The sequence below is a fragment of the Chionomys nivalis genome, chromosome 19, assembly GCF_950005125.1.
Source record: "Chionomys nivalis chromosome 19, mChiNiv1.1, whole genome shotgun sequence".
Taxonomy (NCBI): Eukaryota; Metazoa; Chordata; class Mammalia; order Rodentia; family Cricetidae; genus Chionomys; species Chionomys nivalis.
In genome coordinates this window covers 32,605,847-32,622,471 of record NC_080104.1, presented here as the reverse complement: position 1 = coordinate 32,622,471, position 16,625 = coordinate 32,605,847, and the positions used below count along the sequence as shown (strand labels likewise).

Genomic DNA, 16,625 nt, shown 5'->3' with positions numbered 1-16,625 from the left:
TCTCTCTCTCTCTCTCTCTCTCCCTCCCTCCCTCCCTCCCTCCCTCCCTTCTCTTTCTTTTTCCTCTCTCTCTCTTTCTCTCTCTCTTTGAGACAGGGTTTCTCTCTGTAGCTTTGGAGCCTGTCCTGGAATTCCCTCTGTAGACCAGGCTGGCCTCGAACTCACAGAGATCTGCCTGTCTCTGCCTCACGAGTGTTGTGATTAAAGGCATGCGCCACCACTGTCTGACAGTTTTTTTGTTCTTGTTGGACATTTTCTGCCTGTCCCTCCTCTTTCTGAGAAGGAACCAAAATTTTATCATCCTTCCTTTAGTCATTTTGGAAAGTCAGGTAAACCATTTCTGCCCAAAGTCCACCCAGTCCACCCAAAATTAGAACCAGGAATCGCTGTTTTTGAGACAAGGTCTCACTCTATATCCCAAGCTGCCCTCAAACTCATAGGTCCTCTCGCCTCTGCTTTTCAAGTCCTGGTCTTACAAGTGTGGGCCATCATACCTGCTGTGGGATCATCTCTTAGGATTCGACAAAGCCAAAGCTTTACCAGCTGTTAAATATTTTTGTTCTCCTCCCTGCATGATATTTTTTGGACTTTCCCCTGGAAACGTTGATTCATTCAACATCAGCCCCTTTGATGTCACTATTGCAAAGACAGCTACTGTGTAAGCCAGATAAGCTTCCAATAATTGATAAAACTGGAAGTAGTACACTGGCTTACACCTTGAATCTGTGTCCCCGGGGTTCTTGTTCTGACCGGCACACTGAGAGAAGTCCTATCGAGGGCCAGATATTAAAGGCGTCTTGGTTTGGTTCCCTCAGGACCAGACCTGTGACAAAAAAATGTGGGTGCAAATAGTTTATGTGGGGAAGAGGGGCACAGGAAACAGTTATAAAGTGGTTCAGTAATAAGGGATGAGAAAACAGCAAAACGTGTCACCAAACCAACCACCCTAGTGCACAGTGGGACTCAACTTTGCAGGAAAGCCATGTGGAAGTGTGCAGGACATTCACCCCAGAATTAACTGCACTGGCGCAGGACTGGAGTCTCAAAGCCACTGGGTGGTGTGTCTTCCTGTCTGGGGAGGGCGTGGCTTCTACACAAGCACAGACATAGGGCACTTGTCCAAACCTCCAAGAGCAAGAGTTTCAGGCACAAGCAGGCAGATCAAGCAAGAATTCCACGGAGGTACTGACAGCCTCTGCTCCACAAGGCAGGGAGCATCCTTCCAGGGCTTCCTGTTTGCATCTCTGACTGAATAACACAAGTCTATTATGCCTCCTCGTTTCCGTGCTGGGCTGCTGCAGAATCTCCTAGAACGGCTGATGAGACACACTCGAACTATCTCAGTCACCATCTGTAGCACAATAGCAGCCAGTTCTCGGAAATTTAAGATGTTAATCCCCAAATACGGCAGCATTAAATTTTCTTGTGTCTTCACCCACCTTGGTCTTCTTCAGCTTTGCTGCCTGTGCTCCTCTTGGAGATAATGATCATAGGTCAGGTTTTCCATTGGAAAGTTGAACTTTCACTTTAAAAATTTTCTCCAAATGGGGGTAAATGGAGTTGCTATCATTTGGATCTAGAGTGCCCCTCCCAAAGCCCACGTTAAAGGCTTGGCCCCAACCTGGCATCAACAGAAGGAGGTAGCATTTTCAAGAGGTCTTCTAGCCACGGAGGACACACCCTGGGAGCTGATATCAAGCCCCAGCCCCTCTTTTTCCCTTCCATTCATTCTCAACTGCTATGAGCTCAGCAGTTCTCCCTCCTACATCCCCTACCATGTGTTGTTTTGATAAAGCTTGTTTGAATTTTCTTTGATGCACCATCTGATATAAGTGCTTCTGAGAAATGGTCTTGCTGTGCAGCCCAGGCTGGCCTCAGACTCATAAATCTTTTGCCTCAATCTCACCAACATTAGGATTACAGGTATGCACTATAATACCAGACCATGTCTATTGTATGAACACAGAAACATCTGCATTTCTCTGTAATTACTGCACTTAGTATAATTACCTCTATCGACTAACAATTTTTTCATACAAGGAAGCCAGCAATGAGAATATGAAGAATTACTTAGTGTCTAAGACTACTTGTTCCATATTTTAATAATTTCAAAGAAAACAAAAGTAAGTAGACAGAAATAATGCACAGATCAGTTCTCAGTTTGCTGGATGCCATTTTAAGGGTAACCTTTTTTATTTAGGGACCAGTGTTTTAGATCTGGACTCTTTGTTTTTCAAGATAGGGTTTCTTTCTCTATGTAGCCCTGGCTGTTTTGGAACTGATCTATAGACCAGGCTGCCCTTGAACTCACAGAGATCTGCCTGCCTCTTCCTCCCATATGCTGGGATTAAAGGTGAGCACCACAACCACCTGACTTTATATCAGACTCATATTTGGAAATGGTCAGACCATTTTGGTCTAGAGGCCAGACCAAACCTCTGGCCAGACAAATGTAGACCAAAGGAGATAAATCCAAATGAAGCAATCCTTAGAGACATGAAGTCAGGACTAAGGAACCAGTCCTTATAAGGTCTTGAGACCGACCACGTGAAGCAGAGGAACCTCAATCTGAAGAGCTTATCACCCACACAACTCTTGGGGTATACTGCCCCTTGCCATATATCAAAGCACGGACTGCAACATTTAGACTTGGAATTGACACAGGAACACGCCAGCCAGTACATGCAAACGCTGGTGTGCCCTGAGCTGAACCTACGGGGGCAAAGGAAAATACAGGGCCATGAGAGTGCAGGTTTTCCACTATCGAGTTGCTACAGACGTCTCACTGGATCTCCCCTAGAATTCTTACCACTTCCTACTTCTCCAGGTATCTGAGCAAGAAAACGAGAGGATTCCCCTGGGCGGGAGAGATAGCTCAGCAATTCAGAGTCCATGCTGTTCTCCCAGAGGTCACACACTTGGTGCTCAGCGCCCCCAACAGGTGGCTCACAGTCATCTGTAACCCCAGACCCAGAGCGTCTGACGCCGTCTCTGGTCTCCTCACACACCTACACTCACGTACATATCCCTACACACATAAACGTTACTAAATGTTTCTTAAAAATAGGGTCTTTGCATATGTAGGAATTTAAGATGAGGGCACAGTGGGCTAGGGTAGACATAAGAGGCCGCATGGAGCAAATAAACATGCATACACATAAATTAATCTGAGATTTCTTGGGCTGGAGAGATGGCTCAGCAGTTAAGAGCATTGCCTGCTCTTCCAAAGGTCCTGAGTTCAATTCCCAGCAACCACATGGTGGCTCACAACCATCTGTAATGAGATTTGGTGCCTTCTTCTGGCCTGCAGGGATACAGGCAGGCAGAGTACTGTGTACATAATAAATAAATAAAATTTTAAAAAAACCTGAGATTTCTTCCTATTCTAATTTATTATGTATGCATGTACATATGTTGGGGTTTTGCCTGCATGTATGTCTATATGAGGATGCCAGATCCTCTGGAACTGGAGTTTACAGACAGTTGTGAGCTGCCAAGTGGGTGCTGGGAATTGAACCGGGTCTTTTGGAAGAGCAGTCAGTGTTCTCAAGCTGAGTCATCTCTTCCTATTCTTTATGTGTATGTGTCTACTGGTGCATATGCTCATGAAGGCCAGAGGACAACCTTATTTGCCATCTCTCATGCACCCAGGTCTCTCACTGGCCTCGGATTGGTTAGTAGGCTAAGCTATGGATTGTTCCTTCTCAGCACTGGGATTAATGAGGGGGCGCTGGCATGATTAGTTTGTTTTTTAAACAGGATTTTTCTGGAGCAAACCCAGGTCCAGGAAAGCTATGTTTTTTTCCCTCTCTTCTCTTTCTTTAAAAAGCAATCTGAATTACTGACAGAGGATTTTTACAAGTACAAACACCACCCATTTTAATACGCAAAACAGAACGGCCTGCTGAATAACTGCTAAACCACCTTTACTTCATACATACCCTTGCTCCAACAGGAAAAATTTACACAGAAGTGAAGGTTTATCTTGGCAGAGTGCAATAATACAGTTCTAGCTAAATTAGACCTGTAATTCCAGAACAAATAAAAGCAACGCATATAGAGGACATCCCATATCAACTTCTGTACTTTAGAGATGAGATAAACCCATCTATATTCATGTCCCAGGCACAGAGGCAGAGTGCTGCTCTAGCCACGCCCCGTTTCCTGCCTCTGCTGGCATCTTTGTTCTTCTAGCCAGCTTTGGAATTCACTTGAAGAACCTGTTATGGTGTATGGTTTGTTCCACCAAATGTCTGTGTGCCATGTAGTAGAATGTTTGTAGGGTTGACTTAGTGGAAGGTGACTGGATCTTGGAACCATCACAGGCAGAAGGGATTAACGTCCATCTTTGAGAGCAGGCTGTCACAACGTGAGTGTGCCTCCCTCCCTTCACTCTCTTGCTTCCTTTCACTCATTCAGTCTTTTTTAGTTAAGCTATGACATCGTTTCCCTCCCCCCACATCCTTCTAGTTTCCCCCCTCAAATTGATCGCCTTTCTATTATGTTACATATGCATTACATACAGAGAAATAAAGGCATAAATGTTTACACATAACCTGCTGAGTCTACCTGGCATTGCTTGTGTGTATATGATGTTAGGGCTGACAACTCTGTACTGGATAACCAATTAGGGGCAGGTTTGGGGGAAGTAATTACTCTCCATCTCAGCAGTCATTAATAATTGCTGTCCCATCCATGAGATTCCCGCTTTCGTGTTAGCCTGTCTATTGGTACTGTTTAGACAGTCATATACTGTTGAGGCATTGTGGGTGTAGCTTCCTCATCATTTCTTATTCTTTTTTATTAGTTTTTAGAGACAGGGTTTCTCTAACTTTGGAGCCTGTGCTGCAACTCGTTCTATAGACCAGGCTGCCCTTGAACTCACAGAGATCCGGCTGTCTCTGCCTCCCAAGTGCTGGGACTAAAGGTGTGTTGCACCACAGCTTGGCTTCCTTATCATTTCTAAGAGATAAAATCTCACAGCAAACTTCTGGTTTTCAGGCTCTTACACTCTTTCTATCCCCACTTCCAAGACGTTCCCCAAATCTTATGTGCAGGGATTGTCATGTATTGAGTAGAGCTGGTCCCAGTCAGTTGAACTCCTTGCTGGAGGGAAGTTGTGCCTGGTACTAGAGATCTAACCAATCACCCATGGCTAGTGAGGTCATGGGTCTTAGAGAACCTTCAACTACCACGTCAGTAGACCACAACCATTTCTATCTGCAGTCTAAAATGCATCCTACCCACACAGGCAAGGGTGGCTCTCACTCAAAATCAAAGATGCATCTCTTTGCAGCAAATGGAAACCATTACAGAAAAACAAAACTGGTCTCTTGGCTTTTGTTTGTTTTGAGACAGGGTCAAACTACATAGTCTCTGTTAGCATAGAACTCAGTGTGTAGACCAGGCTGCCTTGAACTCCTAAGAGGTCCATTTGGCTCCCTTCTAAGTGCCAGGATTAAAGGTGTGTGTACTCCGTCTGGCTCTTGCTTCCGATCTTGCTTGTGATCTCTTCTACCACTGACATAAAAACTGTGCGTTGCATCTAAGCAGCACTAACTCTGAACACACTAAACAACCTATGGTTTCCTTTGGTGAGATTCTCTCCCTTGTCACAGCATCTTCCCTTCTACTAACAACCAGAACTCCACACTGATGTGACTGGACTTGTGGGTGATGTTATTCCTGCTGAAGTCTTTGTCTCTACTTCACTTCTTACACAGTTTCTATTGAGAAGTAGTGTCTGTGTGTCATGCTGTCCCCACTCTGAAGTGCTCTCTATAATATGTCCCTTGAGACCCCCTGAAAAACTGGTCTGGAGCAGAGGTAAATGAAATCAAAAGACATTCCTTTGTATCTTACATTATGATACTTCAAACATACACACACATAAGAAATTTGAATAAGTGAAACTCATGAAATTATAAAACTTATTTTTTGATAACTATCATAAACAATAGATGAATCGGATCTATCTGGACCTTGTGAAGTGCAATGCCTGCCTGAGGATTTTGACATGATTGTTGTGACCATGTGTTACAGCAGGTGATTTACAGCTGGGAGGTAAGGGTGCATTCATCCTGCATCCAAAGGGTTCCAGGGAAGGGCTCTACTCACTCTGCTGTCAGGGTAAACAGGTGAGTTTCCCATTCTTTCTGAGCATATTTTGAAGTAAACTTATAATACATTAAGAGGGTTTTGTATAACAGTGATAGTTGTTCTTTTCAATTGCTGCTAATAATATTGGTTGAAAGTTATGGATGTAGAAAGGGGGAAAATTTATTGCTACTGCAAACCAATTATAAACAGCAACTTAAAGAGATAAATAATGTTCTAAATCACAGCTCTACTTGTATTTATGTAAAGTACAACCTCTTTCCTTTTACTTTGTATTTATGCAGAGAAGCAGTAGTGTTTTATTTTCTTCTGTTGTTGTTTTGCAGTTCTCCTATCCCTCAGTCCTTCCCATGTGTATATTACCACTCTTCAATGATGTAACAGGGCATTTAACGAAGATCACTATGTGCAATACTGTATTTTAGTGTTTCTATTTCAATGTTTTAGAATGTTAATTTATATGAAAATGAATAATAGAATTAAACAAACAAACAAACAACTGTGCGATGTCACCTGCCATACTAGAATCCTGCAGAAGGTCCTCATGAGATATGCTGCCCTAACTCGGACTTTCCAGTGCTTAGGACCAAAGTAAACCCCCTTGCTTGACAGGCTACCCAGCTTGGGAACTTTGTTATAGCAACACAGGACTGACTCCAACATCTGTAGATTCAACGAGAAAGCAGTTTCTACAAAGAGATATCGATAGTTAAAGCATTAGGGACCTAAAGTTAGATGTTCAAACAATGCCATTCTTTCCCACCATGGAGTAAAAATTTTTAGGGGACAAATGGAGAGAATTTAACCAAGTAACATCAGAACTCCTAAAGTCTGTATGTCAAGGAAGAATCACGACAGCTTCCGTCAGTGGAAACGACTGGACTGAAATACACTTTATTTTTTTATTTTTTTATTTTTTTTTTTGGTTTTTCAAGACAGGGTTTCTCTGTAGCTTTGGTACCTGTCCTGGAACTAGCTCTTGTAGACCAGGCTGGCCTCGAACTCCCAGAGATCCACCTGCCTCTGCCTCCCGAGTGCTGGGATTAAAGGCGTGCGCCACCACCGCCCGGCCTGAAATACACTTTAATGAGAAACGTTTCCTCATAACTGCGGTTTGTAATCTGCAGCTGTGTGACATCAAGACTTTGCTTCCTGCTCCACAGGCTTCAGATGCCACTGTACCACCAATTCCCCAGTGCTCTTGAGGCACGTGCTAGACATGGTCTCTTCTGTGGGAAGTCCTTGCGGTAGCTTCAGGGGCTGGATACGTATCAAGTGTTTAACTACTTTCAACTTTGCGTTCACTGAAGGGATGTTCTTGTGAATTTGCGGGGTGTGTGCCTATGAACAAGAGGAACAATAGCACAGATCAATTTAACAGGCAGTGGTACCACTTCGGGGAAACATTAAACTGAAGGCATATCCTTCCTAAGATAACTTCTAAGTAGGTCACGCTAAGTAGTTCATTAAACATACGAAATAACTACACGTAGTGTAGGTTTAGCACCATGAGACTGAGCACACTGAGACTGCCGTGATGATGAGGACCGCTCATACCTTCTGCAGTCCAAGCATCTTGATTGTATCCTTTTCCCAATATGGACGCCTTTTTGTACTTTTTATTCTTGTAACAATGTGTAGTTTATGAGGGTGCTGGGGGTCCCCACCATATTTTTCATGATCTTCAGGTTTAGGCTGAAACACCTAGGAAGGGAGAAGTATAAACGGTAACTCTTCCAACTTACAATTTTATACATTTCCTATTCCTTCTCTCAGAAATGATCACACACCAACATACGAACAAAACTGAATAAGGATCGCATCCCTAATCTTTATGTAATATTCAACCTCAAACTGAAGAGTTCAGATGAAGTTTAAGAATCACATACTTCAAGAAAAATAGCAGCTGGGCGGTGGTGGTGCACACCTTTAACCCCAGCACTCGGGAGGCAGAGGTAGGTGGATCTCTGGTTTACAGAGTGAGCTCCAGTAAAGCCAAGACTACACAGACAAACCCTGTCTATAGAGGAGGGACGGAGAAAAGAAAAATGTCACATAGGTAAAGGTTTTTGGTTTGGTTTTTAACTCTGAACGAAGCAAGAGCCCTAGATGACGCGAAAGGATTTAGACAGCAAGAACGTGAAGAACAGTGCAGGCTCCAGCGCCCAATCAGGGCAGCCATTGTGAACGAATCTCCCGAGAGCTGAAAAACTCACAACCAGAAACTGAGGGCAAGTGGTAAATACTGTCCTTTATATTTTATCATATAAAAAAAAAAAAATTGAGGAGCGGTGCTGGAGAGGTGGCTCAGCAGTCAGGAGCACTGTTGCTTTCGCAGAGGACCAGGTTCAGTTCCCAGCATCCATATGACACTCACAGCCATACTAACTCTAGAGTTCCAGGGTCTGCTGAGGTCTTCTGACCTTCCCAGGCACCAGGCACTCACATGGTGCACACACATACAGGTAGCCAGAGCACTTATACATATAAAACACAATTTAAAAACCTAAAAATAAATATACAGTAGAGGGGAAAACATAAAGCTATGCCTAACTGGTCTTTATTATGCCACTGTGCTTTCAAATATGTAGACAAAACACCAAAAACTAGGAGCCAGATGAACAGCTGCACACAAGTGCTCACACAGCTGCATTACTGCCCCTAACTGGAAGCAAGCAGGCTGTCCTTCCGTAGGAGAGAACACAAGCAGACTACATAAACCCTTGGCATGGACTGCTATCCAGCCATAAGATGAAATAAGTGACTAAGCCATGAGAAGGTCTGGAAAAACCTTATGCACAGGCTATACGATTCTAAGAATTTGAGATTCAGGGCAAGGTAAAAACCACAAAATAGGTAAAAAAGATCACGGGTTGCTAGGGTTTAGAAGTCATGGGTGGAAGTTAACAGGTGGCACTCAAGTGACATTTAGGGCAACGCATGGTTTCTATGTGGCACTTGGATACTGAATACATGATACTGTATACTTATCAAAATCCATAGGACACACAGCATAAAGAGTGACCCCTAGTATAAATGATGGCCTTCATATTTCATCTATTTTAATAATTGCTCTATATCAACACAAAATGTTAAGTTTTGGGGAAAATGTATGTTGGAAAGAGGAAGCATAGAGGAAGCCTTGTGATTTTCTGATCATTTTCTTCTATATAATTAAACTACCTTACAAAACAAAGTTTAGTTAATCAAAGAGCAAGAAAGCAAGTAAAACCCAAACAAAATGACAACAAGACAAAATAAAAATTAATGAGGGCTTAGTCGGTGTTATCTAAACTTAAAAAGAAAAAACAAAGATCGGAGTCAATCGGCAATAGTTCACATAGGAAGTCACACATGATAGTCTCAATGGGACTCACTGCTTTCTCAGGAAGTGGTGATAAAAAACACAGCATACAAAGGGAAAACCATAATCAGGAACACATAGATGGGAAATAATAAGAGCCTGTTCCTATGAAAGCCAGCAGGATCAGGGCAGAACAGTCACCATCCTACCGTGCTTCAAACGCTACTACATCTCTATGCCCAAGAAACGCAAAAGCAAACGAGCCCCAGCGGGCTGCGAGCTGCTCCCAGGGTGAATGCGCTGGCTGCCATGCCTGACAACTGGGGACCTGAGCTCCACTCCCCAGTAGCCAGATGATGGCAGGAGAGAACTGACTCCACAGAACCCTCTCTATACCTCCACACAGTACAGTCAGGGCATGCGCACACACATGTGAAGAAGGAAACATACACACAACATGCACACACACACAATGTAATAATTTTTAAATGTGAAATTTTATAAAATAGGTACTCTTGAAAATACTCTTGAAAAAGACACAGGTCTTACTTTATCTGGAATCCTTGATCTGGTAAATTTGTGACGAATCCAATCTGTACCAATGAGAGATTCCACACCTTTCTTCACAGTCTGCAGCAGAAAATACTTGTTATTCAGAACTCTGTGTAGTGTGAAAATCTGTACCTATCAGTGTTTAGGTAACAAATGTCTGATGTATTGTAATCTATACTAGCTAATGGTTAACTGCATGGATACACGTCATTTAAACACTAAGGGATGATAAAGCAAAAAGCACACATACATCAACTTCCAGTTCACGAGTTGGTAACTTCCTTCTCCCAAAGAGTGGAGGCAAATACTTCCATCTCTGGAGCTACCCAGTCTCTACTGCCAAGACCTGCCTCCACCAATAGAGTAAATGGTATTCAGTACCGAATGCAGTAACAGGTACTACGCAAACAAATGGGTGATGTGGGATTCCCCTCTGACTGCTGTGAATAGCATTGATTAATAAAGGAACTGCTTTGGGCCTATAGTAGAGCTATAGGGGAACAGAGTTAGGTGACAAAAACTAAACAGAATGCTGGGAGAAAGGAGGCAGAGGAGAAGCCATGGAGTCTCTGCCAGAAGCAGACATGCTGAAATTTTGCCAGTAAGCCACTGTCACATTAATACACAGATTAATGGAGATGGGTTAAATTAATATGTAAGAGTTAGCCAATAAGAAGCTAAAGCTAATGGGTCAAGCAGTAATTTAATTAATACAGTTTCTGTGTGATTATTTTGGGGCTAAGTGGCTAGGAACTAACTAGCAGCCTCCTCCTACAAATGGGAGTAGCTGCTTCAAAATAATTTTTCTTTTCTTCTTCTTCTTTTTTTTTTTTTTTTTTTTTTTTTGGTTTTTCGAGACAGGGTTTCTCTATAGCTTTGGTGCCTATCCCAGAACTAGCTCTTGGAGACCAGGCTGGCCTCGAATTCCCAGAGATCCGCCTGCCTCTGCCTCCCGAGTGCTGGGATTAAAGGCGTGCACCACCACCGCCCGGCCAAAATAATTTTTCTAAGATAAGTGATGAACCTCAAATTTGCTCTGGAGGTCATGATTCACCAACTCTTTGTCGTTCATTTGTTTGGAGACAGGGTTTCTCTGTGTAGCCCTAACTGTCCTAGAACTCACTCCTCTGTAGACCAGGCTGCCCCTGAACACTGAGATCCTCCTGTTTCTGCCTCCCAAAAGCTATAATTAAAGATGTGTATCACCACAACCAGTTAAAGTGTGTGTGCTAGTTACCTTATTTTTGTGGAGAAGGAGGTCTTTTTGTGTTTGTTTTTTTTCTGGAGCTGAGGACTGAACCCTGTGCTTGCTAGGAAGTGCTCTACCACTGAGCTAAATCTGCAACCCCGGTTTACCCACTCTCAGGCTGGGTGCTAAGCAATAATTTACCTTCAACAAAATCATGTAAAAGAAATCCAAGTTCACTGACTCTGGTCTGACAGCTAGGGAACCTGCATAGGACCAAGCTGGGCCCTCTGAATGTGGGTGACAGTTGTGTGGCTTGGGCAGCTTGTGGGGCTGCTGGCTGTGGAACCAGGATTTATCCCTAGTGTATGAACTGGCTTTTTGGAGTCCATTCCCTATGGAGGGATACTTTGCTCAGCCTAGATACATGAAGGAGGGCCCTGGTCCTGTCTCGAGTGATGTGACAGACTTTGCTGACTCCCCATGGGAGGCCTCACCCTCTCTGAGGAGTGGATGGAGAGTGGGATTGGGGAAAGTGGGGGGGAGCGGGAGGAGGTGAGGGAGAGGGAATGGTATGTAAAACAAAACAAAAGATTGTTTTAAAATTAAAAAAAAATAAATGATGTGGTAGGGATAGTGGCAGGCTGAGGTAGGGGCCGGCCTATAGGTTACGACATTGTCTCAAAACAACATACAAATCCACAGTTGAGTTCTTCCTGCCCTAACACCTTCACCAGGCCCACCCCTGCCTCGTCTACACTATTCAATCCTAGTTTACTCTTGCAGTTGGACACAAGGATTCACGCAGCCTTTCACACAGTCACTCTCCTCTGGCCTCCCCTGAACTACAGAGCTGACACCAACAACCAGAGAGTAAGTCCAGACGGGGTAAGAAGGGGGACACCTGGCCTTTATATACCAGAAATACTGGGCTTCTAATTCTACGTCTGCAGCTTACAACTTCAAGATTCAAAACACATATCCTCCTGGGGCAGTTTCGAAAGTATCAGAAAGGAAATCCTCTCAATTCATAAGCTAACCTGAAGTAGCCAACACTTCCTTCCCTATTGTCAGGAGCGGTCTGAGCCCAGTCTGGTCTCCATGTGGACACTAGCCATTTCACCCCACTCTCTAAACACTGGAAGGAAATACTAATGAAATGCTAATGCATTCCTAACATTTGGGAGATTATCTTCTGCTTTTTCTAAGTATATCTGACTTTCTGTGATTGAAAATGTATACTTTTCATAATTGAAGGGTTTCCCTTAAAACTTTAAGATTAAAAGAGATTAAGGAGAATCAGCAGTAGACTTTTTATCTGCTTTGACCTATAGGAAAAGATGTTTTGTGGCTGAAAATATTTAGGGAAATATTAGGGTAATAGAGAATAGCACATAAAACAGAAATAAATAAGGGCCAGGGCACAGCTCTGCCAGAGTGAGCTTGGTCTCAGCCACAGCATTTGCCCAGTGTTCACAAGGCCCTGAGCTTGATCTTTGTCACCATTAGATAAATAGAACAAACTAAATCCAATCAATTTATATCAAAAAGAGCTTTTAAAAAGAACAACTTGCTTGTGTGGTTTTCTGTTTTTGATTTTTTGATTTTTGAGACAGGTTTTCTCTCTGTAACAACCCTAGCTGTTCTGGAACTAGCTGTTTTAAGACCAGGCTGGTTTTGAATTTACAGAGATCCGCCTGCCTCTGCCTCCCAAGTGCTGGGATTAAAGGCTTGCGCCACCAGCACCAAGCCACTTGTGTGTTTTATAATCAAAAAGAGAGAAAAAACAAACAAACTCTTAGGCTAAGGATGTAGCTCAATAGGCAGAGTGCTCGCCTACCATGCACAAAGCTCTAGAGTTCAATCTCCAGCACTGCAATGCTGGAGGCAGAAGTTCAAGGTTATCCTCAGCTATACAGTGAGTTTGAGGTCCGCCTGAGTTATATGAGAAACACAGAGAAGACTTACCAGCAGTCTGCCTGGAGGCCTCTGAAATACTGAACGCAAAACACCAGCCATAGGTGTAGTAATTCTTCCCTGCAGAGGCTGAAAAGCAGGAAACAGACTACCGGTCAAACATATTACAAATAGACAGATTTACAACCCTTCTGTAGCGGCAAAACCACAGGTAATCACACACTAAGCAATCCTATTTCCATCTAGTGAGTTTAGAGTCTATGCCCATTGGAACTGGGAAATGGGAGTTTCTATCACCTGAAACTTCACAGCACACATAAAGAATATTTGGTCCTTTTTCTTGGTTGGAGAAATCACAGAATGTACGAAACTAGACAGGACTGAAGAAATTCCACCTCTTAAAGTCAGAATCAAGTACCCTCTTACTATACATACGAGAAAAACCATTTCCAGAAAGCTATCATTTACCCGAGGGTAGCTAGCCATTAAGAGAGCATGTACAGATGGACACTGGGACACATGCCTATAACCCGACACCTGGGGAGCCGGGGGCAGGAAGATTCTGAGCTTTAAGTCACCCTGGATTACACAGCAAGATCTAGTCTCAAAAAAGCAAAACAGGAAAAAAAAAAAAAAAGCAATGTGCTCAACCCAGTCCTAGCTAGCAGTTCAGTATGTTTTCACTAGATCACTTACACTTTTCTGTTACAAAAAAAATAAAAAAAAAAATAAAAATAGAGAGAGTTTGGGGTTGAAAAGATGGCCCAGTTGCTAAGGTACTTTTTGTGCAAGTTTGAGGACTTGAATTCAAATAACCAGTAACTATGGAAAAGCTAGATATGGTGGCCTGTATTATTTATCTTCCCAGAGCTAGAGTAGCTGGAACATGCTGGCCAGCCAGCCAACTGAAACTGGAAAGCTCCAGGTTGTGAGACCCCATCTCAAAAATAAGATGGCAAATGTCTAAGGTATACATTTCTGACCTTCACACACATGTGCACACAATGCACGCACACAAAAACAGGTCACTTTTTGTCTATTTAGTATTTTTAAAAATGATTCTTCTGCATTGCTTCTGTTTTTAATGTTAAGGATTTATTATGTATACAGTGTTCTTCCTGCATACCAGAAGAGGGCACCAGATCTCATTACAGATGGTTGTGAGCCACCATGTGGTTGCTAGGAATTGAACTCAGGACCTCTGGAAGAACAGCCAGTGCTATTAACCTCTGAACCATCTCTCCAGCCCCCTGCATTGTTTCTGTAACCTCAAAAAGTTGTATTTATTCAGATAGGCATAAAAGACGTGTAGCCTAATGCATACCGAAAGCAGAAAGATGAGATTCATGAATTATATGTATGCCTTGAACAGATACTTTGTGTATCATTTTCCCTCTAAACAGTACCTAGCTTACAAATTATCTATTTTATACAACATTAGAAATAGCAGCTCTGTACCCCAAACAGGGTAAGTGCTGTACTACCTACCAACCAGATTCTAGCTCACAAGGTCTATAACCTTCTGTGATGTGAACGAAGTAACAGCTGGAAGTCTAAGATGTCACTTGAGAAGAGCTGGACCCTGGAAAAACTGCTCAGCAGCTGAACTAATCAAATCCCAAGCTATTTTCTCACACTTCTTCTGAGTTAAGCATCATCTGCAAATCCCACTCATCCAGTGCTGGGCTTCAAGAAGCAGCTGATGGTCTGCTGCACCCCGTGGCATCAGAAAGGAGGTACTCAGAAGGGCAAATCCATGGGGATGTATTAAAGGGACAGACACACTGAAAGCACTCCCAGTGGCCCAACTGGAACGACAAGCATTAGCTTATAATTGGAGTAAAAAACAAATGTGGGAAAGTTCACACAAATATACATGGGTAAACTAACTGGAAAGAGAAATAACGCTTCCTTGTAGAAGAATTCTGTTTCTTATGGATTCCTTTCCCTCCGGGGAGGCAGAGAAAACTTCATCACTTCAATCAACTACAGCAAATGACTTCTATGGAGTAAGGTCTTCCTCCACTAAACCGGTTAACATCTTCAGCCACATTGCTGCTAGCACTCTCAATCCCTTGCCTTAAGGAATACTTGCGCCTCTCAATGCAGCATCTATACTCAAGATTTTCTGCTGAAGTTTAACTTACAGATATAAGCAGTGTCACCATCAAAACTAACTGCTTTTGTTGTTGTTGTTTCTGGGGTGGGTACTGAGGACCAAACCTAGAGCCTTGCACACAGAAAACAAGTACTCTCCAGCTTCAATATTTTATGTCTTAATAATAAAGTAGGTTACTCTTATTGGCATGTAACTTTGGGACCTTGGAGCAATTATACTGCCATCTGCCATACATCAGCTTTCCTCCGTACTGCTGCAGAAAAGTATGGCTGGAGAGATGATGGCGCAGCAGTTAAGAGCACTGGCTGCTCTTCCACAGGACCCAGATTTGATTCCCAGCACCCACATGGCAGCTCACAAGTGTTTGTAACTCTAGTTTCAGGGGCTCTGTCAATCTTCTGGTTTCCTTGGACACTGTATGCACGTGGTGCACAGACATTACAAGTAAAACACCCATACACATAAAAACAAACTGGAAAAACCATGGAGCACATGAGGTATATAAACTATTTCTATACATATGGATGTATGTGTATAAACAGAAAAATCTGAAGGTTGTCCAAACCATTTTTCTTCTCCCTCACCCCCAGCGACTCAGTTTTGTTCTTGGTTTTTGTTTTGTTGTTTTTCCTGTTTGCTTGTGTTGCCTCTTACAATGACTTTGAAGGTAAACGGTTCTTTAACCCCAAACTACACCAGCTCTTAAGTTGTTAGGTTTTTTTTTTCTTTCTAAAAAAACAAGGTATACATCTATAATGGGGTGTGAACATTCCTGAAAATGTAGAGCACAGAATTCCCCATCCAATCAACCGAGGGCTCTGAAATTAACAATTGTCTCTCTTCGTTGAATTTTCAGCGCCAGAAAATAGTGGGCAGCAGTCCTAACTGCCTCTTGGCCAAAAGAGAAGGAGCTAGAGAGTTGACAATCAAAGCAGCGTGCAAAATCATTGTCTTTAGTAAACAGTAACTGTAAACAAAACAAACAAGCAAAAAAGCTGCATTCGGAGTCGCAGTAACTGAAAATTAAGTTTTGCCTTTAGAATTTTTTTCCCACTGATGCTCAATGAGCGTCCTAGAGTTATAAACCAGACGAACACTGGAAAAGCTACCAACATTCCCGAGCAGACAGGCTTGAATGGCTCGGACCGAGAGCTACAAGAGTGAGGCTCTCAAAGAGACGCGCGACCCAGCAACCCGCGAATAAAGTGACAATCCGACCGCTTTAGAAGCCCAAGAAACCAGTCCTGGACACAGACCTAGTTACGTCGCCGGGACCTCCAGCTCGGAACGGAAAAGGAAGTCAACACCTGCAGAGGAAGCCTACGTGAAAACACAAAACAAATACAACTCCCGCAATCCGACTCACCCGCGACCTCTCGGTGCAGCCGGAAGAAGAGGAACGGAGGTAAGCGGACTCAGTGCAACACTCA

General features: G+C 43.1%; 1 protein-coding gene across 2 annotated transcripts; it reads right to left on the bottom strand.

The window, feature by feature from the left end:
- Positions 1-7,011: 7,011 nt before the first annotated feature.
- Mrpl30 (mitochondrial ribosomal protein L30) lies at positions 7,012-16,584 on the bottom strand. 2 transcript variants are annotated; one of them, XM_057751623.1, is made up of 5 exons: positions 16,562-16,584; positions 13,128-13,205; positions 9,971-10,051; positions 7,675-7,821; positions 7,012-7,458 (listed from the first exon to the last, which is right to left on the bottom strand). In XM_057751623.1, exons 2-5 carry the CDS (start codon positions 13,176-13,178, stop codon positions 7,255-7,257), a joined length of 483 nt encoding a protein of 160 aa, XP_057607606.1. In that variant the 5' UTR covers positions 13,179-13,205; positions 16,562-16,584; the 3' UTR covers positions 7,012-7,254. The 2 variants fall into 2 exon arrangements, with proteins under 2 accessions (XP_057607606.1, XP_057607607.1); XM_057751624.1 differs by having other exon boundaries at positions 16,452-16,576.
- Between the last annotated feature and the right edge of the window lie 41 nt (positions 16,585-16,625).